Source organism: Macadamia integrifolia, chromosome 2 (genome assembly GCF_013358625.1).
Source record: "Macadamia integrifolia cultivar HAES 741 chromosome 2, SCU_Mint_v3, whole genome shotgun sequence".
In the NCBI taxonomy this organism is placed as follows: Eukaryota; Viridiplantae; Streptophyta; class Magnoliopsida; order Proteales; family Proteaceae; genus Macadamia; species Macadamia integrifolia.
In genome coordinates, this window is record NC_056558.1 from 8,427,096 (window position 1) to 8,453,161 (window position 26,066).

Sequence of the window (26,066 nt, forward strand, 5' to 3'; positions counted from 1 at the left end):
AGAATAAGTCATTTTAAGCATAACAGAGAATAAATAGAAAGCATATATGATACGTGTGGGTCAAGAACATTCAACTTATAAATGTGCTTTAATACTACCAAATAGAATATAAGAGATCCAAGAGTTCCATAGGTCATAAAATGTGTCAAATACTCAAACATAAGCATATTGATGCTATAATGAAACTTGAAAATCAATGTCACACACTATTATCAAACCACTACATTTTAAATTTTAAATAATGAAGCATGCATACAACAACAACAAATTCAGCCCTATCCCAACTTAATGGGGTCAGCTACATGGACTTGTTTGCTTTGTTTTAGAAGCATGCATATAAATATTAAACACATTTTAATACACTTATTTTATTTTCCTTCCTTTTTTTTTTTTTAATTAAATATACTAGAAATTCGGATTTGAAGAAAACAGCATACAAAACACTACATTGGTCAATTTTATGGCATGATTCCTTCAAAAAAAAAATTAGTATCTCATGACCCAAAAATAAATAAAATTAAAGATGCCCACTTCTTGCCATTCCCAAAATAAAAAAATTACAGAAAAAAATCCAACAGCCGCTAAGAAGTTAGAGGCTTCATAGATCTATCCATAATGCACATCATAGAAATTATTTGCTTAACTCATAGCATCAAAAAGGGGGAGAAATTGAATTTTCTCATGTTTTTCCTACTTTCAGTTAACATACAAAACTTGCCACAAATTCATTGATCTTGCAAATAACAAGTGGTTCATGAATGGATTTTGTCCAATATGCACATATCCACAGTTCAAAGCAAAAAACATCAGAAAAATCAAAGCTCTAGGAAGAAAAAACAATAACATTAGTGTTTGGGATGCCTTTCAATCGATTTGATCTTAAAATGTGCAGATTTTTTAACTAATGAGTTAGGGTCATTTTATGTATATTTAAATTTCCCTCAACTTGTTTGATTCTAAATTGCAAGATCCGGGGGGTTTGAGGAGCTCCCTTCTCAGCATTCAATTTTCCCAAAAACAGGGAATGGTATCGAGCTGTTCCAACACGTATCTCTTTAATCTTTGCCTAGTCATGGAAGATTGACCAAGATTGTATCAGCAGGATCAAAAAGGCAACAGCCCAACAAATACAACTGTAAATGGGCATTGGGTGTGACCCTTGAGTAAGAATTTACGCCAGTTGCACAAAGCATGAATCATCATAAAATGTTAAAAACATTCTCTGCTCAGCATTCAGCATGAAATCCACTAGAAATCGAAGAGGGTCAACACTAATGGAAATTAAATACTGAAATAATTCCTTGTCACCTGCGCTCTATTGCAGTAAATTATAATAACCAATCCATTATTTATTTACTGAATAAAATCCATCCCTTCACTTGAATCATTCAACAGTTAAACTTAAAAGCAGTTAATTAACCTTAAAATGGAAAAGGTGTGGGGGGTAAGAAAAGGATCCATGCAGCTGACCCCATTTAATTTGGATAAGGCTGAGTTGAGTGTGATTTTGTTGGGGTAGAAAGAGAAAAAGTATCTTATACATATTTACAAGTGAGAATACCTCAAGCACAGTTTCTTGAGCACGGCGACCATAAACATTTGGAGCTTTCAATCTGGTATTACCAATTGTCTAACCTACGTCAAAAATCAAATCATGACTTTTAATAAAATAATCAAAGAGTTTCAGAGAGAGAATTTGAAGAATGGCAAACAGAATGAAAAGACATAGATGCATCGATGTCATAACAAAACAGATCATGCCTCACTGATAAGTCCTTTCCTAGTGCTGCCAAATACATGCTTACTTGATCTCAATCTGTAAAGTCATTCAAAAGAGTTTAATTAATCATTGAAATGTTTCTTCACATAGAAGTTTTAAATCTGAAAATGAAATTCTGATTCAGCACATGCCCAATTAATTTTCGATAGGAAATCATCAAGCATAACTTTAATGCCGTTCTTGGATTTAGGCTCCATCTGTTTCTATGTGATAAATTGGAAATATTATCCAAAAACTAGTGTTGTATTACACCTCAATCAATGTTTTCATTTCACGGATAAGTTTATTCTACTAACTTTGGAGAAACTGACACATATAGGCTTAAAAAGTCCTAGAATATAAATAATTTCCATAAGGTTCGGATAAATGGTAAGCTTTATCTAGCAGTCAGAAACTAACTAGTTCTTTTAGAGGGGGAAAAAGAAAAAAAAAGCATCTCCGCTACTTTATTAAAACAAATAAAGCCTCAGTTGGAGCAAAGAGGTTTCCAAGTTTACCTGGGAAAAACAATTTCTTTTCTCATTTCTTAGTCCTGTTGAACAAAACCTCAATGAATTCTTTGAAAAAATAAAATAAAAAAATGCAGTGGCTACCTCGTTTTAATGTTAGTAGTACAAATTTCACAAACTAAGCTTGTCTATGTAAAGAGAGAAAGGTTTAACATGATTTGAAAGAAAAAACATATCTTAAATCCTTCCCTGTAAACAATTCCATATTTTTATGATCCACAAAATTATTTCATAAGGCTATATTAGCACTACCTTATCAGAGATCGATAATGTTCATTCTTTTTTTTTTCTTTTTTAATCTAAATCAAAGTTATAACTTTTTGTAGAACTTTTCCATTTACCTGTGTCAGTTGTAAAGCGGATGCAAAAGAGTAGAGAGTAAATCGCACTTTCCATATTTTCATACACATTCACTTTTTCACTTCCTTAATTTTAATTGAGAGAATGCCTTCTGTGAAGTTCTTGTTGGAAGTGTGTCCATCAAATTTATAAATAAGTAGTTTGTTTATGTTTATGATTGCATGACATTAACAAGCTGTCGCTGCCCATAGGTTTTTACTTAAAATTTGTTCACGACTAGGGATAGAAATGGCCATTTTGTTTATATGGTTGTCAAAATGTGTGTTGATTTCGAGATACAAGTGTGAGTGTACATATTGTGTGTACATTGGACCGAATCACATGAGATTCTTAAACGGATTACTATCAGTGGTTTAAGGACAAGATTATCATTAGTAGTTTTTTACTGGTCCCTAGACCTGAGATGTCTTCATCATTCCAGTCAAGCTTTATGGGTTTTTGATATACCAATGGTTGATGTCCCCTCTTGACTATATATCGGTGCGTTAAATTCAATGTGAGACTGTGAACGAGAGAGGTGCTCAACAATGAATCTACTTTCCTATTGGAGAATATCAAAGAGAGTATGCGGACATGATTGGCTAAAAATTAGGACCCAGTGACACATTTTGTAAACCATTTACAAAAGGTTTGACAATAGTATTACATATTAATATTTATTTTTTTAAGTTTTTGGAAACAACTATTGGTACCCAATCAATGGTTCAAGTTCTCTGCAATCAAATTTTGACAGAGCTGTGTGGTGGTGGTGATGGTTATATTCCCATGTTTGGATGTTTGTTATGCGATATTGTAAACTGGAGGGAGTGGATCGTGGCTAACTGCTATAACTTTTGGGGATTTAAGAGTCATATCAACTTTGGACGTACTTTTTTGGTAAATGTCATTAATTGAGATGGATGACATTATCTATTAAGCATCTATGGTAGATTTCCCATTGGGATCCTACCTCTTCCCAATACTAGCAACAGAGATTGAAATTTGCAGCATAATTATTAGTTATTAGAGAGAGATGATTATTGAATATTAGAGAATGTTAAATTGATTAATTAATAATATTAATTAATTAATATATCATATATCGTGGAAGGAGGAGTTAAAGAAACTCCTACAAATTCTCATAAACACTGCTCCTGTGTCTCTATCTAGTCAATATAATATATTAAAGGAAGGGGGGAGATCGAGGGAACTCTTATGAATTCTCAAGAAAACTCCTCTCATGTTCTTGTTTGTTCAATATTATATATTAAAAAAGGAAGAGTTTGATAAAATACTTACGAATTCAAAGAAAGAACTCCTCTTGTGCCACTCTCTGTTCTCTCAAGATACTGGCCCTGGAGATCAAGTGTTGATCTCTCCAAGGGCGATTGACGTACAAGAGCTGTCACGTGTCCTCACTCCAATAGAGCTGCTGAATTGAGTTGAACTTGTGACACTTCTCCATAAAATGGAAATTGTGTTTTGAATACCCTATTCTTAGGTTTTACAAGATCAGTAAAATTAAATGTACATTCCGCTGTGTTCAATCAATCCTTCAGTTCTCAGATTCCCAATTCACAAGACCCACATTTGATAGTATAAAACGTAAGCAGACCCTAAAGTTAATTTGAATTCGAAGACATTCCACTCCGGCCGCAAACTTAATTACCACACGACAGCATTCTATTTACGGCCAAAAAATAATAATAATAATAAGTAGCATTTGTAAATTATAATTTTCCACGATTGAAAAAGCTAAATTACAGTTGAAATACCATAACTATTCAATCAAAAAAGGAATTAATAAGGAACAACAGCATGAGAGAACAGGATCACAACTTACCCCATCTCTAAGAAACTAAAGGATGCAATCCGAGAACGAAGACAATTACTGGAAGCAGCATGAGTGAACAGAGGAGGCGAGTGGAGCATCTTTAACCCCTTTTGGAAGTAAATCAAAGCATCCATGAAAAGCTAAGAACAAAAGAATCAAGAAAAGAAAAAGATCTCAGTTTCAAGTTTCAAGCTTCAACTCCAATCTAAGAAGAAGAAGAATCATCTAAAAGAAACCTTTTCCAAGACCTTTTATTGAGTTCACTGAAATCTGAAAAGCTTTAAAGCTTCAATTTACGAGAGCGGCCTCGAAGCGTGACCCCACGTGTAAAGATGCTTCTTTCCCTTTCATGTGTTTGCCACGTGTTCGTTTCCTATCGTACTAAGGAAATATCACATGTTCTGTTAATGAGTTTCGGTTTAAATAATGAAATTAAAATATCTCTGTTTTTTACACAACCGTTGGACTCCTTTTCCAACTGCTAAGTTCACTCAAATGAGTGAGCACACGCGGCCAAGCCCGAGTACCGATCGTTGATTCAAGACTTCTTTTTAAGAGTTTAGGTCGCACCACCCTTTCAAGCGCTTTCACTCATGTAGGATGTAGGGAGACCTGGCGCTTTGCGCGCAGTGCACGCGGGCACACACGAATTGCTCGAAATAAAAAGAATTTTTGAATAGGTACATTCTTGTTCTACGAATAAAAGAGAGTGAGAAATCGTCGTAGAAATGCAATCCTACAAAACATGTAAAAGATAATGGAAAAATTAAAACAAATAATGCACACAGGTTTATGAGGTTCGACAAGATTGTCTACTTTTTTAGGGAGATGAGATTCTACTTCACTATCAATAGAGAATAGGGTTATAGTGTTCATCCTCACACCTCTTAATATTATTTGCATTCTAGCGAATAAAAACCTTGCTACAAATATATGGCGAAAAACCCTAATCCAGAAAGTACGAAACTACCATCAAATAAACTAATTCTATTTTGTCGAGGCGTCTGCACCAGTACTCACTAGATTAAACTGCGACGGAATATAAGACATCGTACACCAACAATCATCTGTAGCCCTTGAACATCGGGTGGTTGGGAGCCCCCTGGGGCACATGCCCAAATGCTCTCAGCCGTCTAATGTTCATCATATCTCACCGCTCACTGCAAATGATATGAACTCTGAGTGATTTGGTAATTGAATTGTTGGATATCAAAGAAATTATTACCTTGGCTTCAAGACAAATTTTAACTTCAAATTCAATACTTTATCCTCTCATCTAATGCCATATCTTCATATTTATGTCTTTGCAAATCCTCCTATAAGTTGATGCACCCTTTTGATAGTTTCAGATTTTTTTTTTTTAATTCCTTATTTAAAATTTGATATGTGAGCGAGGAATCTTAGGATCTACATATCTATAAAGTTTTGGTCTTATTTGAATTGTACAACATTTAAAATCTTATCCCAACTTAATAAGGTCGGTTACATGGATATTCCAATCAAGATTGAGTGTGTGAATCCACGTAAAGAGATTGACAGGTTATAACTAATTAAAATAAGTGCTGACTGTCAACCTAATACACCACTACAAATCAACCAAATACTTATAATTTTGAATTATCACATGTCATAAGTGGAGTCATGCACCAATTCCATGTTTAGATCAAAATTGCACCCCCATAAGAAATTGGTGGTGAAAAAGAATGTTTTGTTTTGTTTTATTTATTTATTTATTTTATTTTATTTATTTATTTATTTTGATAGAGAGGCTTCGTTCATTATGTAACAATATTAGTACAAAGAAATTGAATAAAAAAATAAGAGCACACCTAGTTTCGGCATGTTGGATTGCGGGGAGGGGCTGATATTTGTGAACACCTAAATCACAAGACCCAACCCACATGTCAAACTTTTAATTGAGGCGGTTGTCCAAGTGGCAAAATATAAGCATTTAAATATCCAGAACATGCTAATACATGGGACAGTATTTGATGGAAGTTAGGCTGAAACTTACCAATTGTGCTTTCACTTTGCCCATCCTGAGTCAGGGCGCAGGCTCTAAACTACCGGATAGGGTCCTTTTCCCCATGAAATATTATAAAATTTGTCAAAATGAAAGCTTCGTGTTTCATGCAGGAAGAACATTTTAGAATTTACGTTGCAGTCACTTAAATTGAGAAAATTTCTTCATTTAAATATCATTTAAATATACACATTCATATAAAAAAGATCCAATAATCTTTTCCTGAATATCTATCCTTTTATCCTAAACATGTGACAGCCTCTAATTGATTAGGTTTTTATTCTTCTTTAAGCTCCATCTGGTTGGAAGTAATGTATTTCCATTGGATTTTTGTACCCTATGGGTTTGGGATTGGCTGGCCTAGTGTGAAGCCATTACACAAAGAGGCACCTAAATGGACAACCGTTGTGTCTACATGGAAAGACATGTATTAGTTAGGTGTGCATGGAAATACATTGGGATGTATACCACTACACGAGGGTATTTGATTAAATTAGACTCTCAATTTTCACGTATGGCTAATCTGGATTATGACCTCCATCCAAAATCAAAATAACCACATCAATTATCCACGTGGCAAAAGAATAGTGTGGGTGAATGGAATCCTACCACAGGTATGTAGGAATCATTTTCATTTCTTTTGGGGGGAGATGGATTGTTGATAGTTAAAGGGATAATATTTTGACAAGGAATAAAGATGTAGTTTCACTTTCTTTGTCTTCTTAATCTTTTTTTTATTTTTATTTGAATCTATACAGAATTCGGGTTGCCATAAATTGGGGGTGTCAAAACCTAGCCCGAACCAATAAAACTGATCGAAAAAACCCAAACCGAAACATAAAAATGTTTTCTTTCATGAATGTGCCAGTAGAAGTTATGCAATTTTATGCTGAAGTAGCCAATCCATGATATCTGTGAAGCCATGAGTCAACACTATCATGCAACTATCCCAGTAACACTGTTTCACTATATATGAAACTTACAATCAGTCATTACTCATGCAGACGTGAATGAACATTTGTCATTGAAGACACCATATCAATCTTAAGCAAGCTTTTAAACCCAAATAAGATGAAATGCCTCAACTGAATTGACACAAAATTACAAAAAATGCTGTTTAACACTGTAATAGACAACTTTTAACCACTCCTTCGTTTTCACTGAAATTAGACCAATAAGATGAGTGTCAAATTAATCGCAAGCCCCCAACCCTTTCTTTCATGACTGAGCCTCACAGTGATATAAATGTCATTAATGGTGTTGAATTAAGTTTTTCCCTTGATATATAACATATAGATACTGTCATATGACCTGTATATAGCTGCTGTTAAAAAAACACTGGCCAGGGCCACAACCCAACTTAACAGCAGTATATATCGGAGTAATCAACCAATTAAAAAGGGGGGTGGGGAACAAAGAAGTATAAGTTACATGATTCTGTTTCCAGAGACAAATAGCTCTCAAAGGGAGCACTGCCCATAGGAATTCAATTAAAATGAAGCCGAAATCTAAATTGCAAGCCTCCATTGTTCCTTTTCTATATGGATAGATTGAGATACAGGTTAAGACTTCAAAATTGACTTGGTTGTTCTTCTTTGTCAAATGAGAGCTGACTTTGTGCAGCTCATGAAATATCAACTCAATATATGTGGAACACTACAGAAGTGGCAGACTTTTTGTTTGCCCAATTTACACCCAAACTACTGTGTACAAAATTTGAAAATCAAGCTTCCAGGTAAGTAGCAATGACCTGAACACTCAGTTACAACAACTCAATTGGAATTTTATCTGCTAAAAACTTCTTTTCAATTTATTCCTCCTTTTCTTTTTCTCTGGTTATCTTCTTCTTCTTTCTTTCTTTCTTTCTTTTCGCTTTTTTTTTTTTTTGGGTTGGGGGGGTGGTGTGGGGGGAGAGGGGGACTACATACTAACCTGGATTACTTACAACATGACAAAGAATGGAACCCGCAATGCTGCCTGCATTAGCATCAGGAAGAAATATCAGAATAAAGCTAAAATGTTCTGTTTAAGTTCATCTTCACATGAGAAAAATAGGAAAAAAAACTTACAAGGAAAAGAAACTGATACACACAGAACAGAACAATGTTTACATTCACATGGAGAAAGATCCCTTCCGGTAGTCATCTAACAAGCAATTATTCCCCCTTTGTAGAGGGAAGCTTAAATTCAAGTTGGGATCTGAATGGTCTAATAAAATTTTCAGGCCAATAACATCATGTGTTAGAAACTGTAGGCTCAACTATGGACATTATGTTTAAAGTTGTCAGTTCCAAGATCTGACCTAAACCCAACTATGGAGATCAGAAATTTGGATAGTGCCAACCAAGACAAGTCACTATAAAATGAACCCATTCTTCCAACCTATTGACCAGATTGTCAAGCGGAGCAGAAGGTGCAGGGTAACCAAAAGCCCCAAAGTTGAACCATCTCTAGAATGTGCATAAGTGAAAGACATCTTATACCAATATTTCTTACGAGTGAACAATACTAATATTTGAATGCCTATGCATTTAACGTAACATAACTGAATATTCAGTAAAATTAAATGATACATTTGTAACAAGGCAGAATAAAATAAAATCAGGTCATTAAGAGAAAGGTGGGAAAAGAAGAGATAACAAAAGAAAGAATGTAGTGAAGCGTATAGTATGAGAGAGAGAGAGAGAGAGAGAGAGAGAGAGAGAGAGAGAGAGAGAGAGAGAGAGAGAGAGAGGAAAGGTTCAGGTTGGTAAAAAGACTACTAGAAAAAAGAGAGCGATGGTTTTCACAGTTTATAACAGTCCCATCAGTAACCACATACCAGGCTCCACAGACACTACTGTGACAGATTAGAAACTTATTTCTCAAACAAGGAAAGGATGCAATAGGGTCCGTCAGTCTTCAAGTGGCAAAGAAAGCGGATAATTCAACTTAAGCAGCGAGCTGTCATTCAGCTCTGTACTAGAAATGCCAGCTTAATTCTTCCTATATATGTTAGTTGCAGCTTTCAGATTTTCCTCCAGCATTGAGTGCTTTAGAGTTAAGAGGCAAGATCTCTCTAAAACTGGTAAGACTCCATGATTAGTCAAAGACCTCAATTAGAAACCAGGGGATTGAAAGTAATAAGCTCTACCTACAACTTTCTCTTCCCATATTTTCATCTCTTTTAGTAACTAAATTACAAGTGTAAGAATAAAGCAGAACCTGCAATACCAGGACCCTTGATTTTACTCAACATATCCATGTTGGATAAAACCAAATTCCAACTAACAATGAATGCTTAAAAAAAGTATCTAGAATAACAACTTGTTTTTCTTACTTGGAAATTCCATAAAATTGAAATGTATGATGTATCCATGTACCTGTAGCAAATTATCAGATTTAAATATAAGTCCCCCGCTAACATTTAGTCAGACGGGTCTGACTCCTTAGACACATACCCACACCACCCCTCACAACAGATCTCCTGTGAAGATAGGTCATGACTGTTCATCCTTTTCATGTGTGTGTCCTGAATCATAGATGCAACCACTGGTGTTTGAATCAATTATACTTGAGCAACCGAAAATAATCTAACGCTGCTGGGTAGCGGGAGGAAGCCATGAGACCTAAAATTATCCTTAATCACATCCAAATCTTATATTTGGAAATGATATCTTTATCTGCAGGAATATGGAACTAGTAGTGTTAAACACAAGTTATTAAAACAGAGATTTTGCGAACCTCACAGGTTGCTCTCATGCCTATTTGAAAATGTCACATGGAATCTTGGGCATCAGAAACCCCATTAAATATGGTGGATAAAATGTAAAAGTAGTTTTTTTTATGAAATCTGACAGGAGTATAAACCTTACAGATCAGTAAGGTTAGTTATTTCATTAAAACAATGCAATTTTATGTTACATATTCTTTAATTTATTTATAAAGTAAAAAAGGGGATGGGGGAGGGGCATTCTAGATGGTAAACAATGTGACTAAGAGTAGAAATCCTCTCTAGTTCTCAAAAATATTTCTACTTTCTATTTCTCAAAAAATTGCAATTCATTCCAAGGAAGGGTCCAGTCTTTACCTTAACCATTAAACATAGCTTGCCTCTACAACCAATGGTCAGAGATGCACCACGAGATCCAAGCAAGCAGATCATGGAAATTAGACCAGCCTGATGATGGTTGCCATGTGTCAGCATTAGGCCCACCTCTCCACTTACACATCCATATAATCTGCTGCTCAAATAGAACATTGCATCATGTGACCCTACTTGTCTGCACAGATGCAGAGGCTGCCAAAGCCTCTGCTATTAAAGAGACTGATTGATGAGCCTGAAGGCAAGCACATATGTCAAATGGAAGCAATTCAAATCCATCAAAAAGGAGATTAACCCCTGGCAGTGCTACTTGTCTGCTGTCAACATCATCTAGCTCCACTTTTACTGTGTTCAATGGTGGTGAATCTTCAATGGGCCCTGTAGCAGCCTCATATACAGGAGCAAGAGCATAAGACCTGCAGTCATTGTCCAAGAATTAGGGTGGTCTCAGCTTCTGCCGTGGTCATTGAGTAGAATAAGACGATATTGACAAATTGCACCAATTTGTATAGATAACTAAATAAAATGTGTTTGTGGGGTCATCTTATGCTTAGTTTTCTGAATCTCTTTTAAGTTTTAAATCATGGTGTGCGGATCGATAACAGGAGGCTAATTGACTAAAGCTTGTGATCAGCCAATCTTCGGAGCATCCCACATTAAGCGCACATCAATCGAAATATCTTTTGGGTTGATCCATCGTGGATCAACCTATCTTGTCAGTGGAGTAGATAATCTGTACAAATTTCATCAGGATTGGTTAATTGACCTACGGATTTAGGGATCAGGATCAGATCAGCTGTATTGGCCGAGTTCACTCGGGATCGTCCAAGACTGATCCCAATTTATTCGCTGATCACCTCTCTGAACTCAGTTGTAGCAGGTCTCCAGAGCACTGTTTTTCCCAAGATTGAAACAATACAGCCATATCTTGGCCAAGTTGACTTGGGGATCATAATCATATCGAGACCAGCAGTGACTGGTCCGATCCAGGAATTCGGATTGAACCATGTTTGCGAATGAGTACAGGGGAAAAATTACATATATAAAGTATCTTTCCCTATCATTCTATCTTGAATGGCATGCTACTATAAAATTTAGTTGCGATACATTAATTTCCAGCAGAGATGGTTAAAAATAAAAATAAAGGGAAAGCCCTTTCGAGGTATGACTCCCAGCCTCCCACCAGTTAATCGAAAATAAAAACTACACAACATAACAGTACTGTAACAGGTTTAGGTGTGGTATCTTTTCTGTATATATCTGTTTTATATTTTGATTAAAGCTTCTCAGCCATGTCTAGAATAAGGGGAGACCTCACTATAGGCTTGCGGCTTGCCCAATATTTCCATCTCGGTACTCTTTGCTCATTACATATTCAATCACAATAAATACCAAGAGGGGGCAGGGGTATGTACCCAGTGCACAAGGCTCCCGCCACTGCGGGGTCTGGGGAGGGTCAAATAGAAAGAGAAAGACCAATAAAGAATGCATGGAACCTAGAAAACAGAATGTTCTCATAGACCCCACTAGAAATGTTTTGGTGGAAATATGATTATGTTACCTTAAAATATGCACATCAATGGAAAATCAGTAATTTGAGAACATATAATTTACAAAGACTAGAAACAAATAAGCCGCGTGGAAACATAAAAGAAAGACTAAGAAGAAAATCACCTGAGGATGTTACCATCAAAACTCATAACTTCCGTCTTGCAACGCTGCCGGCTAGCAAGTTTTAGTCTCTGATATTCACTTGAGGCTCCAGAAATAGGAGAAGAAGGATCCACAAGTGGATTCCATCTACCACTTGCATAGGTAACTAGTTGCCGAGATGTTCCTCTTGATTGTTGTCTCTGGTATAGAAGTTTTGCAGTAGGACCAGTTGCTTGATACTCCACACAAACATCTTGCAACCTTCTTCTTAAACTTTGCATAGCATTATGATGCTCAGAAAGTGAATCTGTTTGAAGTAATTGTGACAAGACCACCCTTTTACAGATGGTGCTGCATAATTTTGGACTGTAAAGAGGAATACCAAATTCCACACTTAATGGAACCCATTCATATTTTTTATCATCAGGTGAAAATTCATCCGATTCTCTCTCTTTGTAAAGTTTTAAGAGGCGAATGTAACCTGTTGTCCATAATTCCATCTTATTTGATAAATCTGTAACCAGTGAATTCAACTTTCCACTGTCTTCGGCAGATAGTCCCATCTCCTTCCCTATATGAGCACTTGAACCATCAGCATTTTTCAGGGGCAATGGAATATCCATAGTAATGATCCTTCCAGATTCATCAAGATCATACTTGCTCAGGGGCTGGACCAGCACAGCTGAGTATTTTAGGAGTGAGTTTAAACAATGCAGAAGTATATTCCCCTTGACCAAGTTCCCTTCAAACTTGCCTCCTAAACCTCCAATTGTAGAGCCATCCCAAGACCATATCAGTGCCTTCTCACAACCAGACAATGGTGCAGGAAGCAATCGCAAACACTGCCCTTTCATCAATACAACAGATAGAGGTCCACCACCCACAGCTGAATAAAGTGTCAATTTCATCCAAGGTGTCATAGATGAATAGGAGGGTGGACCGAAGTGAATAGGACCTGTAGGTCCAGGTAAAACTGATGAAGAAGGAAGAGGAACCATAGATACAACAATATTATAGTCACGAAGAAACAACCGGTCTAACGTTGCAGGTGCAAGAGATGCCAAGCTTTCGCAGCGAAGAATATCGACACGATAGTTTCTTTTCCTCTTTGGAATTTCTTTTTCAGATTCCAGAGAGTCAGCCAACGCAGATTTCCCATCAGTCTGGAATTTAGGTTCTGGTTCCCAATCTTCATTCCAGCCACTCTTATTTTCAGATAAAACAGCCGAAACTGATTCATCACCTGTATTTCCACTAACAGATTCAACTATAGCATCAGCCACAGACATATTACAAGGTATTGAATCCTGAAGATGCTCATCATCATCTGCCCCAGTTTCAATCCCACCAGAGTTGCTGGATTCCTCGGTTATATTAATATCAGCTATAAGAGAAATAGCCTCATCATTGCTTGAAGATTCCATTCCCAGTTTAGCCCTAACTTCCTCAGCCACTGAATCAGTACTTACTGCACTAAATTCCTCAACCACAGAATCAGTACTTACTCCACCTGATTGAAGACATTCCAGAACACATCGAAGACTAAATGCATGATTTGCAAATTCCTGCAATTCACCTTCAAATTTTGTTCCCTCTAATGTAGTCAGATCCTTGCAGAGTTCAGCAATGCTAGCATTGCCCAGTTTCCCTGCTTCGTAGAGTGTTACAGCATGAGATTTCAAACCTGCAAAAGATAATTTAAATCAACTCAAACAGTGCTTCATCCAAACTACAAAAAGGTTCCGTATAGGAATCCTTTTCAGACTGTCCCACCTGATCTGGGACTAGAGGCATATCTTCCATCAATTCAGAAGAGCACAGAACACATATACCTAATTTTTATGTAATGATAATCTATTATATTAATTACACAACCATGATACCATTACCATCTGTCCAATGGATAGATGATATAAATCCAACTTCCAGCAACATATTAGTAACACAAAATGGAACTTAGGGCCCGTTTGATTTTGTTTCTAGAAACATGTTTTTCTGTTTTTCTGTGCTCAGAAACGGAAAAACACCCCAAAAACCATTTGATTTTTCTATTTCGTTTCACTTGTCTTTCTAAATAGAAATAGAAATTTATGCCTATTTCTGTGTCTAGAAACAAGAATGGAGAAACAAGTCAAACTTATTTTTCTGTTTCTAGAAACAAGTGGGAGGTATAAAAATCGTGAAAAACCTAATACTTCACTCGACCTACCCCAATCCCAACCCATTGTTGAAACTTCTCTCCATCCAGAAGTGGCGACTCCAGCCTGGTTGTGCAAAATTCACATTTCCAGACTGCCTTCATCCTTCTGAAACTCATCTCCACGAAGCATACCTGCAACTCTAACATCGTGCTTTCACTCATGAGCCGCATACCTGAAACGTTGTGCCTTCACTTGTGTCTTGAACCCGACTACACTATTGAAAACATTTCGGGAAACAGAAAAATCAAACACCTTTTTGCAATTCCAAAAATCGTTTCTTAGCACAGAAACAACAAAAACCGTTTCTACTGTTTCTAGACACAGAAACAGCAGAAACAAAATCAAAGGGGCCCTTAGTTAACTCAATTAGCAATGAAACTAAGAAATTGAATATGCATCTCTATCAATAAGAACAAATTATGACATATATGTCTGTAGCAACAACAAGAAACTAAGGACAGTTCAAGAAGAGGTGATAGTGAATCATTTTATTCGTTAATTGGTTTGTCCATCCTATTCCACAAAAGTTAATGAGAGATGCATTCAGTAAAGTTCAATAGAGGCATTGAGTCAAATAGAATCAATTCATTTTCCAGCTCATTCATGACTGTCTGAAGCAATGACAAACTGTTGAAAACTTGAAACACCACCTGAGGCTTAGGTGAGCACGAAGTGCTCTATGGACTGAAGCAATATGTTTGCTGTTTAAAGAATAACAGTGTTCTCAACTTCTTTTTTTTCCCTATAAATTTCTCCTTTCCTTTCTTCCTATGACTCAGAAAACCTTTAGCACCTTGTTCCATCCCACCACCATCACTGCCAACAATGTGCTTCTCTGCCTCCCTCCCCTTGTTTTAAGCAAGGATCAAGGTTTTGGTTTCAAGGCCGGTTTCGACTGAAAATGGGGATTTTTATGGGCTAAATTCGAAATCTTTCCCCATTTAGTAGGGATAAAACCGGTTTCAACAGAAAATGGGGATTTTTATGGGCTATATTCGAAATCTTTCCCTATTTAGTAGGGATAAGGCTATGTTGTCGCTGTTGAAATTCAAAACCGAGGTTTTGAGGCCCATAAAATGTTTTTTTACCCTCCACCTCCCACCTTTTTTTGTGCGTGTTTATGTCTGTGTGTGCTGCCTATATTTACCATTTTACACCTATTGGACCCAAGTTTTCTAGTGTATGCTGAATGTTACTGTACACTAGACCTATTTATAAACATTGACTACATATAATTTAGCTATTGGAAAGGTAAATACGGAATTAAAATAATCAAAACATACATTAGGTTAGGGAAACACAAGTATACAATACTCACCACTCACTACCACATGGGAGTTTTTTTGGTGGGTCTAATCCACAAGCTGCATACTACTGAAGATGTCGGAGACACTCCTCTGAATGCCACACATGTGTATCTCATAACATATTTTGTTTCCAAATCCCAACACTGTCTATGTACTAATTCTTCCAAAATTAGATTTTGGGAAAGAAAATCATTACCTTCAAGCTCCAATATCCAAGCTATAGAAGGGTTGAATGAGTATAAAAATGCTAAAAAATAGGAAGAAATCAAGTGATGCAGTTTTTAGCAAAATCCACCTTGGCAGCGTCAAAACTTGTGGAACTCCCAAGTCCCAACTCTTGGTTGAAACCAAGTGTAAACTTGTGAAACCTGTCAAATGGTTTCAGCTCGGACAAGGTCAAAACCGAGTTGTCTCAGTCGAAACGCAAGTTTCATCCGAGATTTAGAACCTTGTTTTTAAGTAGAAACCAACATAACCTCAGATAAATGAAACACTTCAAACATCCTTTCTTTTTTCTTTTTTAATTTTTATTTATTTTTTATTTTTTTATTCATGTGCTAGGAAGAGGGATGGACAGCAAAGTCTAGGCCTCTTTACCCTCATAATATTTCTCACATAAATGACGCAAGGTACATATTGTTTAAGTGGGGTGAGGAAAAAGCATACTTAGTTGTATTGCCACTCTTAATTGAAGTATCAGGGTGCTGCTAACTAATTTGGTGTCCTGTCCTATGAAATTCTTCATTTTGGACAAATTTGTGATAGAGGGAAGGTGTTGATTGCATGAGATTCCTTTAGAGGCTATGCAATTACAAAGTTCACTAATCCGAGGAGATTGTGAGATAATGGAATATTGCAATGTTATAGGAAGAAGGAGATACCGAGATAATGAAATATTGCAATGTAATAGGAAGAAGGATGCTTCGAATCAAAGCTTACTATGATTTCTTGGTTTCTTCCGAAAAGCATGACTTGACTTAAGAGCATCTAATCATCTACGAAGGTCTAGCTGACAGGAATAAATCGTGTGCCAAGGAGGAGGAACGGTTAAGTTTTAGTATCAATTTATGTGATGTGCATGTGTGTAATTAGCGTGTAATTAGCATGTGCTTCTATTGTTCATATCTAGCATTGTTAGTGGGGGGTATTTTAGTACTTCTATTTGTTGGAGTTTCGAGTTGGTACTTATGTGTTCCTGATTATTATAAATACGAGATTGAGCCCACGGTTTGGTCATATTGTTCACAACACAAACCTTGGGCAACTCTCTCTCTATCTCTCTTTCTTCTTCTTAGTTCTTCTTCTTAGTTTTTTCTTCTTCTCTATTACTCCTGCTGGTCTTAATGTACTGACATACTAACATGGTATCAGAGTATTAAAATCCATTGGTTCTTATACTTCTTTCTCCTTGAGAGTCCTCCTTTGGAATTTTCTTTGTGGTCTACAGCAACCAATGTTGTATGATTGCTTTGTCTGAAAACCCAGTTGATGAGAAAATGAAGAACAAGGGTTTTCCATAGCTATAAAGATTCCCCCCAATTCTTCCATATTGATGCCAATATATTGAAACTGGTGATACCTTGCTTTTGAAGGATTTTGGTAGACCTTTGCGTCCTTGATTACTTTTAATCCATCCATTGGATTATCCTAATTTTTTAAGCATTGAAGCTCCTCTTCTACATGCTCTTTGATCCTGATATGGTGCTGGATGCTGATCCAAGCTTTAGATGCGAAGTAATTGCAGTTCTGTCCTTGAGTGTGCTGATTCGATGTGTTAAATTATGGCAGTGTTAGTTCTTCTACCTGTTCTCTGGATCTTACCATTTTAAGGCTTTGATAGAGCATGCTGAATAGGTCCTTCGACCTGCTTTTGGGTCTGATCTGAGCCCTATAATAGTTGCAATCAAGGCACCGTTTGACAACGTTCCGTTTATTCCATTTCTGCGTTTTCTTGTTCCTAGAAATGGAGAAAGAACCTTAAAAGCGTTTGATAAAATTGTTCCGTCTCACCCGTTTCTAGAAAAATAAATCAAAATTTATGCCTATTTACAATTGTAGAAACGACTTTGACGAAACAAGTTTGACTTGTTTCGTCGTTTCTAGAAACTAATTTGAGAGAAAAAAAAGGTTGTTGTGCCCGATAAATCTCTCAACTATTTAAACCTAAGAGGAGGCAACCAAACCCTCTCTCCCTTTTCGGCATCCGATGATACTATTGGGTTTTTTAGGGACATTATATCTGCAAAAAACGTTTCCAGAAACAGGTTTATCAAACACTAAAAAATCCGTTTTTGTTTCCAGAAATGTGAAAACCCGTTTCTGTTGTTTCTAGACACAGAAACAGCAGAAACGTTATCAAACGGTGCCTAAGGAGTGATGAGAGAAGCATGCATTGTGGTTCACAAAAGATGGCCATCCAAAGACATACCAGGTGAGAGAAAATATGCATTGTGGTTCACAAAAGCAGTCATCTAAAAACATACCAGGTGAAACAGAACCCATCATGAGATACGATGTTATATTGGCATCAACAATAAAAGCAACACGAGCATGACCAGAAACTAGCCCATAGTTTTCTGCCCCTGAAACATCTTGTCGAACAGAATTTCCATCATCAGGCATGTTCGCTGAGCTGATACTACCACGAGAACCATCTTCTTCATCACTCAGAATAATATTAGGAGTTGTAGTGTTCGAATCTTGAAGAATAGATGCAGGATCAATTACTTTAACTGCCCAGCCCAGTCGACATGCAAAAGATGCAGCAGCCTGCAACTGAGAAAGGTCAGCCTGTAGTGTTGCAGCCAATTCGGCTACAGTTGCATTCTCACTTGAAACGACAAACACAGCATAGAGCAACCTGGACAAAGGACCTTAGATAGTTAGGTTTAAGCTTCACAGTATGAACAACAAAGTTGTAGAGCAAATAAAGCTCAATGTATTGTTTTAATTATTCAGAATTTCAGGTGCAGGGAGGAAATGCTGACATGTCCACCAATCTGGCCATTCTCCAAGGTCAGATCAGCAGTTCTGGTCCAGATTGACATTTATCAACGTGACAAGAATTTTGTAGTTCACTTTATGTTGACACAGCAGGGATATGGGACATTTACCAGCATCACTAAAATTTTGCATTCACTCTAATTCAGGGGATATATTCTAATGAGATTACACAGTGCATTTCCATTGTATTATGCATGTAGTTCATGTACTAAATCATCCCACCCTGTAGTTAAATATGAATAAGATTCTTGTAAGACCACATGACTTATATTTGTAGAGGTGATAAGGATTTGATCAAAATGAGAGGATTTCAGGAGCCTCTAGACAATGAAAATATGGATATAACTTTTTTCTCACAAAGATAGTTCCTTTAGGGGAAAAAATGGTCAACAGTTTTCAATTTAGAAATAATTTTTTTCTTTTTTTTTCTGCAAAAGGAAAAAAGTGGGCTTGAGCATTTCCGGCTCTATGTTTCATTGTTTGGAGACTTCTGACCATTCAAAATCATCTATCTTCTAGAATTCCACTGAAAAGGAGAGTATTTGATCAACTTTAGTAATAACTTGGTTTTTGTAATTTGTAAAGGAATGAAGGCAGCAAAGCAACACAGATAAAATGGGAAGAGTAAAAGAGGGAGAGAGTTAGAGAGAGAGAGAGAGGAGAAATCACTTTCATTTTGGGATGGATTCGAATTGGGATCTTTAATAAATACCATTCCAACTGGACCACTTGCTGCCTCTGTTCGGTTATATAGTATCCTGGGGGTGGGGGTCTAGTACTAGTACATAACAAGCATTACATTATGTCGTCTGGGATCCCACCAATGCTGTGAGCTCCATACAAGCAGGCATGGATTTATTACACAACTTTGATCCCTGACTGTTCTACAGCATATCATACATGTGTTGGCTTAGCATTTTCCATAACATCGAAACCACCAATAAAAATCCAAAAGAACTTACTCTTCAATGGGATCTTCATAGGACTGCTCCCTGTTGGAAACAAACCCTTCCAGCCTGGAAACTGAATCAGTATAAATGTTAATAACTCAAACTTGCAGTACCAAAGAAAATCCATAAACATGAAAAGACATGAAAATCGTCAGTTTCAATTTCAGAATAAAATTTTAAATTATGTCTGGTTCAGCTTGGAGCGTTTCAGAATCAATTTTTAAACCTAAATATTGTGTATTATGAGATGCAAGCAAGGGATTAAGATATTGTAACAGTTCCAAAGGATAACAGTCTCAATAAAAGTTTTTGTTATAGCAAAGGCAAGAAGAAATTAGAAGAGCGTACAAGTACATGCAAATATAAAAAAGCACCTAAAAATTAAATTGCACATACAACCATAAGCCAAACCTCAAAGAAAAGCAGACAGGTGTAGACTTATCTCTTCACTTACTATTCTTGAATGATCTCCCACCACTGAAAGAAGTTATTTTAAGGACTTGAGGGATAAATTGCAGAAATCATTGACAGGACCATCAAATTGATTCCCTTGGAGGCAGATCTTTCTTTGTTATTTATCTCTTCTACAAGGCATCTACCTCCAACCCAACTGTGCTTTTCTTCCTTTTCATAAATATCATCATTTATCCAAAGATAAATAAAAAATCCAAGACATGAAGTCAACTATTCTAACTTCTTCTGTAACGAATAACATTCTAAATTTGTTGAAGACAAATGAAGCCTCCCAGTAAGTTGTGCAAAGGATTTGCTAAGCTATCTGTAGTATTCAACCAAGCTCAAACTTGGTTCCTACAATGAGTGTGCATTATCTGGTCTGCAAGAGACAATCATGGTTGTCAAGGCGTCACCTTGGCGCCTTATTGGTGTCACTTAGTTTTTGACCCCCATTGATCGCCTTGGATCGCCTAGGCGCCATGACAACTAAGGAGACAATGAAATTCTGTTCATTTTAACACCACCCCAAAGTTCAGCCTATATTAATTTGAGTTTATCTCGAGTCCAAATGAAATTGAAAGATAAAGTTCAAGTCCAAGCATCATATGCATTATTACTTATGAGTTAAAATTCTCTCTCTATGTTTAAAACTTCTAGATACTAGCATCCTTCACTTAAAAAGGAGAAAAGATAATATAAGGCAAGCCCTACAGAACAATCCAAGATCAGGATATAAGGTTGGTATCATTGTTCAAATCAGCCCAGGTGACACCAATCTAGATCACTCTCGATTGGATGAAAAAAACAAAGGATAGGAGAAATCAAGGGGTGGAGGAAGAAACTAATATGAACAATGGATTTCGCAATCCATATACAAAAGAGCAATAGAAGGGTAGGTCTCATTCAATAACAATCCAGGATCATATGATCTGAGTCAAATGACCAATGTGATACCAATCTTTAACCAATTGTCCAAAGTCGTGCACCATTGAAGGACCAACAGATCCAAGATAGGAGTTAGACAAAGGGAACTGAAGCTTATGTCATGGAACTCAGGCTTGGAATTGGTGCTTCAAAGTAGTTCTAGGTCTCTGCTTCTCTTTGTTCTGAGCCCTGGTCATCTTCTTCCATGCTTTTCCATGCTAACATGAACTTTCAACAAGTGACACAGGCGAATAGCAGCAGAGCAATATATGAGAAGTTTAAGTAATGTCATGAATGTAATGCATGTTTTATCATATGTACATCTAAACTAATACCACATTTAAAAAACTACAAAATTATCCAGCCCATGAATGCACAGCCAACGCAAACACAGTTCAAATCTAAAGAGAAATACATTACATCAAGTTTATAATAGAAAATGCAAGCATGTATAAATTACCTTTAAAACGGTCATCAGAATAAACAGGAACATCAAAGTAGATCAATCCTCGTCGATGAAGGCCCCGTACAATGTCAGGATCAAAAAGAATAAATGAATTTGCTTCCTCCTTGCAGACTTTGTCTATCATTGCCATCTCTTCTTCAGTGAGTTTCTTCAAGAGTAAAAAAAGAATAATAAGACAACAAACAACCACAGGAATACAAGAACGGACAAATGAAATGCCCATGAACAACTGATGTATGTATTGAACTACCCAAACGATTACAGAATTTTATGTGCTAAACATTTCATTTCTATTTCATGTTAAGAACCCAGAAAATTTTTGATGAACTTTACCTTGAATTCTTCCAATGTGAAGTTAACGAGGCAAACTCCCCACCAGGGTTCAATGGAAAAGTCCACAGGTTGCATTGGCAGTAGTTCTTTTGCAATTGACTTGTTCAGTTTCCACATGATTTTCTGGCCAACTCCAACAGAGAGTATGATAGTCAAGACAAAAGAAGCGCATTCACTGACAAGGTAATCACTTGTATATAAAGCTTTAAATGTGAGACAAATTAATAAAACCAGAACAATAAGGATGTCGAATACTGGAAGAATTATTCAGTGAATTTCAGAAATTTTAAACAAGAAGAGGAAAATTTGCAGTCCTCTCAAGCAAATGATATGAATATAATTGTCACCATAAGAGGCAAAGATTAATAGGTAATCCTCATTGCAGAGGATTCAGAACACTGGAGTTTAGCAAAGGCCTAATAAGTTCCAGAAGCCTACAAGTAGCTATGTGACCCTATTGAAGTTTTTTTTTTTTTCAGTCTTGTTTTCTAGTTCTGATTAGTTGTGTTTTTACTTCATGCTGATGTTGGAACTTGAAAACCACAATTAAGTCAACAAGGGTTAAGGGTCTGAAAATAGCAACTTATATGCTGGTCTAGCCAGAACTATTTTTGTCAAGAGTTCCTTATAAGTACTCTTTAGGGCTGTATGGATGAATGGTCCCATGACCGGGACAAACTCCCAACCCTGGCCTCACAACCTTTTGCACTACGGCCTCAAAGGAAACACCAGGAATTTTTTCTCCACATCAAGTAAATAAGCACCTTCCTCACCCAACTACCAACCACCAAAAAAGCAAAAAAGTTCTTTTGTAAGCTGTTATAAATACATTAATAGCTTTTTCTCAATGAAAACAACAAATGTCTTAGGTAGTGAACAGATAAGCACAAGAGACAGATGTTCCAATCCAAAACGAGAGGGGAACAGAGACCCAGATCAATGGAACAAAGTCATCATATTCTCACAATCTTCTAACATGCAGATAGAGGACCCTCATCTATGTGAGATGGATATTCAATCACATACACACACACACACACAGATGACCCTCTAGTTGTAACCAACCTTAGATCTGCACTTGTTCATGATATCAATAAATTCATTTCTTCCTATTCCAGTAAGTCTCAAGGCATCTGCAGCACTAAAATTCGGGATGCTGTCATAGGGTTGCTCTGCAGGAAATATGAAATATATGAGTCTGTGATAGATTCCTCAACATGTTAAATTAATATGGAGCCTAAAAGTATAATCCTGTGTCTAGCCCAAAGACCTAAAGAGAATCACAAAATCAGAGAAGACAAATGTTGCATGAAAAAATAAAAACAAAAATTGATGACAAACAATATAATTTATGGTGAGACATCAGTGTCACCGGCCAAGCCGCTGCCAGATCTGGATTCCCGCTGACTTCACCTGGTCCTTCAGTTCCTCCCAGATCAAACGTCTTGCACCGCCGGTGCTCCAGTTGCTACTTGGTCACCAGCCCGCCTGGCCTGCAGCCGCTCGACTGCCAACCCTGCTAGGCCAGCCACCTTCCTGAACCGCCTGGCTTGCTCAGCAAAAAGCTGCTTTGCTGCCAGCAGCCTGCAAGGCTGCCAGCTATGCTCGGCAGGCAGCCACATCGACATTGCCCTCCGCAAGGCCCGCGGCCCTCCAACGTGGCTGTCACCTCGGCTAGGGCAGCTGCTCACTTGGCCAATGCCCTCGACAAGGCTAGCGCCCCTCTGCCATGGCTGCCTTCTTGCCGGTGGTGCTCTCATTCTCGTCTTGGCAGCTTGGAAAATGAAGTGTTGAGATTAGTTGGTTAGGGTTGGTGAAGCCCTCCCTGGAATTGACTTGGTTGCCCTACTGCTTTGTAATGGACTTCTTTCGTCATCTCTTTAAGCCCCATGTAGGCTTTTGAGTTGTATTGGATATGTTAGTGTATCATTTGTTTCATGTTGCCCATCTGGGCCTGTGATGTAGTCCTTAATGGGCTTTTGTTACCCTTTTAGGGGTTTTTAATTTTCCCTTTGGGGCTGTAATTCCCCTCCCCTTCTTTTAATGCATTTATTATATTTTAAAAGTATGGCATGAGAAAGAGGAGTCGCGGCCAGCTGTCTAGCGCAAGCCGCGACTCCCCTTAGGGGTGTTCTAGTCTAACTATAATTGGTTAGCGGATTAGAATTAGAAGTTAGATTTGTTTCCTATCTTATTGTTTTCTATTCCTGCTAGGAGTATATTTCCTATTCCTACTAGGAGTATGTAATTGCTGGTCTATATAATGAATTGAGCAGGGCATCCCAATCTCATCAATTGGGAGTTGGGACTCCCATTACCCAAATCAAAAAACTCTCTTTCTCTATTGTTTACATTAATCACCCAAAAATTATCCCAAAAAAATATGTTACCAAAGCAGATCCAGAAGATGCATCACATAGAGGAAACACTGGATGGAACAAATACAATTCCCAGTTCCACATCAACTATGCATGGTACCAGCTCTTGTACATTTTTCTTCTTCCCTAGCTATGCAAGCTATTCAGTTCTAAAACTTTTTACCTAAACACTACCTAAAACAATATCTTTATTTTGCCAAGTGACAAAAGGTTTACTGCCTGAAACTGCCACGGGGACAGATGATGGTTTGGCAAACAAATTATCCATAAATCAAGAAATCTGCAAGGTTACTTGAGCAACTAAAGATCAAGGGAAGGGGATTGAGAGGGTTCAAATCCGAGCCAATTTTGATTTAATGATTCAGATGTCAGATTTAAACCTAAGAAGAGGAGGTTGATTAGGTATCTAGCAGACTATCAAGAGGGGAAGACAAGTGGTACCAGTGGGAAGAAGAAGACATAGATCTGAAACAAGAAGTAAAATGCAGCAAAAGCAGCTGATCCAGCAGCTCTCTCCCCATTTCCTTTTAAACACTTTCCCACCTCTCCCACGTTCTTATTTTTCACTTTTGGTAAGACTCCTGTCTCACGTTCCACTCTCTTTTTGTGAAATATCTTTTTTATATATTTTCTTTCTTTATTCATTCTCTCTCCATCTATCTTTCCTCAATCTATATCTTTCTATATGTCCTCCCTCCCCCAATTATTTTCCTAATTAATCCTTACCCAATAAAAAAAAAATTCCTTTCCTAATATATATATACATGGGGTAGGATATGACCAAAGACAAATCTTGGAAACACCACCCAGTTTTTCTATATTCTGTCTTCTTTAAATATGATTTGTTACAGCCCTGTGTGATTCATAGATTAGACCCCAAATCCCTACTTCCTAACTTAAATGACAAAATACCACTACTAGAACTCTAAAACTAGGGACAGATCTGTCCATTACATGTATATAATTAAAGGACTTAACGAAGTACTAAACTAATTCAATTTGACTATTTGAGTAACTAAAAATAAAATAAAATAGGAAGTTAAAGAAAAATCCTGTAATAGCTTCTTACAAAGGAGGTTGATGAGAATTAGAAAACAAGACAAGGAATGCCAATATGGTGGAATTAGAAAAGAAGACAAGGAATGCTAATATGGTGTGGTAAGACAACCCCCCCCCCCTCTGGGGAGTAGGCACTGATGTACTGTTGCTTCGGTTATTAGCTTAAAAGTCACAATAATTTTTTTACTTTGGATATCCAATAGTACAAGGGGGCTACAATTTGCAAATAGATGTAATTTCCAATTATGACGGGATATCTTCAGCCTGTCCCATTTTATCATGTAATTTGGCAGTTAAGGTGAGGACATATTGTCTGACTTTGTTTGGAGTTGATATGACTGGACCTGCTAATGTAACTGAAGTGTTTGGTCAATGGTCTATGGATTCCTTCAGCCAATAAGGCACTATATTGTGGAATTTATTATCATAAGAAGTTATTTAGGGTTTGTAGGAGAGAATAGAAGGGCATTCAAAGATAATCCTAGTTTTCCCAATAATTTGTGCTGAGTGCTGACATTGCCAAATATTTAACCAATTGGGCATCATGGTTGTCATGCCATCTGGGTAACCCAAGGCCTTGGAGGGGACCTAGATGCAAAGCGACCAAGGAGTCGCCTTGTCAACTATGTTGGGCATTAGCTTGTAAAGAGTCTTTAGGCATATACAGGGATGGGTTTACTTCCTGCTGGGATTCTTCATTGCATGATTTGAGATCTTATGAGTTGCTTTTGTGGATAATCATGTCTTTTTTGTATATAGAGATTTTT

At 37.1% G+C, this 26,066-nt stretch overlaps 2 protein-coding genes across 4 annotated transcripts in view; both read right to left on the reverse strand.

Moving 5' to 3' along the window:
- Positions 1 to 4,717, reverse strand: part of LOC122063331 (isoamylase 3, chloroplastic) — a 52,582-nt gene extending 47,865 nt beyond the window's left edge. Inside the window, exons 1-3 of the mRNA XM_042627052.1 lie at positions 4,472 to 4,717; positions 1,762 to 1,816; positions 1,562 to 1,630 (exon numbers count right to left, since the gene is read on the reverse strand). Of these exons, the coding sequence (XP_042482986.1) occupies positions 1,562 to 1,630; positions 1,762 to 1,816; positions 4,472 to 4,596 (249 nt within the window). The 5' untranslated portion in view covers positions 4,597 to 4,717. The remainder of the gene's footprint in view (positions 1 to 1,561; positions 1,631 to 1,761; positions 1,817 to 4,471) is intronic.
- Positions 4,718 to 7,710: 2,993 nt separating this feature from the next.
- The window catches only part of LOC122070834 (protein FAM91A1-like), a 28,387-nt gene continuing 10,031 nt past the window's right edge, over positions 7,711 to 26,066 (reverse strand). The window contains exons 5-12 of one of the 3 annotated variants that reach the window (XM_042635082.1): positions 22,928 to 23,034; positions 21,863 to 21,985; positions 21,524 to 21,677; positions 19,696 to 19,756; positions 18,214 to 18,590; positions 12,244 to 13,906; positions 10,555 to 10,985; positions 7,711 to 8,462 (exon numbers count right to left, since the gene is read on the reverse strand). In XM_042635082.1, the coding sequence (XP_042491016.1) occupies positions 10,730 to 10,985; positions 12,244 to 13,906; positions 18,214 to 18,590; positions 19,696 to 19,756; positions 21,524 to 21,677; positions 21,863 to 21,985; positions 22,928 to 23,034 (2,741 nt within the window). In that variant the 3' untranslated portion in view covers positions 7,711 to 8,462; positions 10,555 to 10,729. Of the gene's footprint in view, positions 8,463 to 10,554; positions 10,986 to 12,243; positions 13,907 to 18,213; positions 18,591 to 19,695; positions 19,757 to 21,523; positions 21,678 to 21,862; positions 21,994 to 22,927; positions 23,035 to 26,066 lie in introns of those variants that run through there. The other 2 variants (XM_042635089.1, XM_042635098.1) reach the window with 2 other exon arrangements.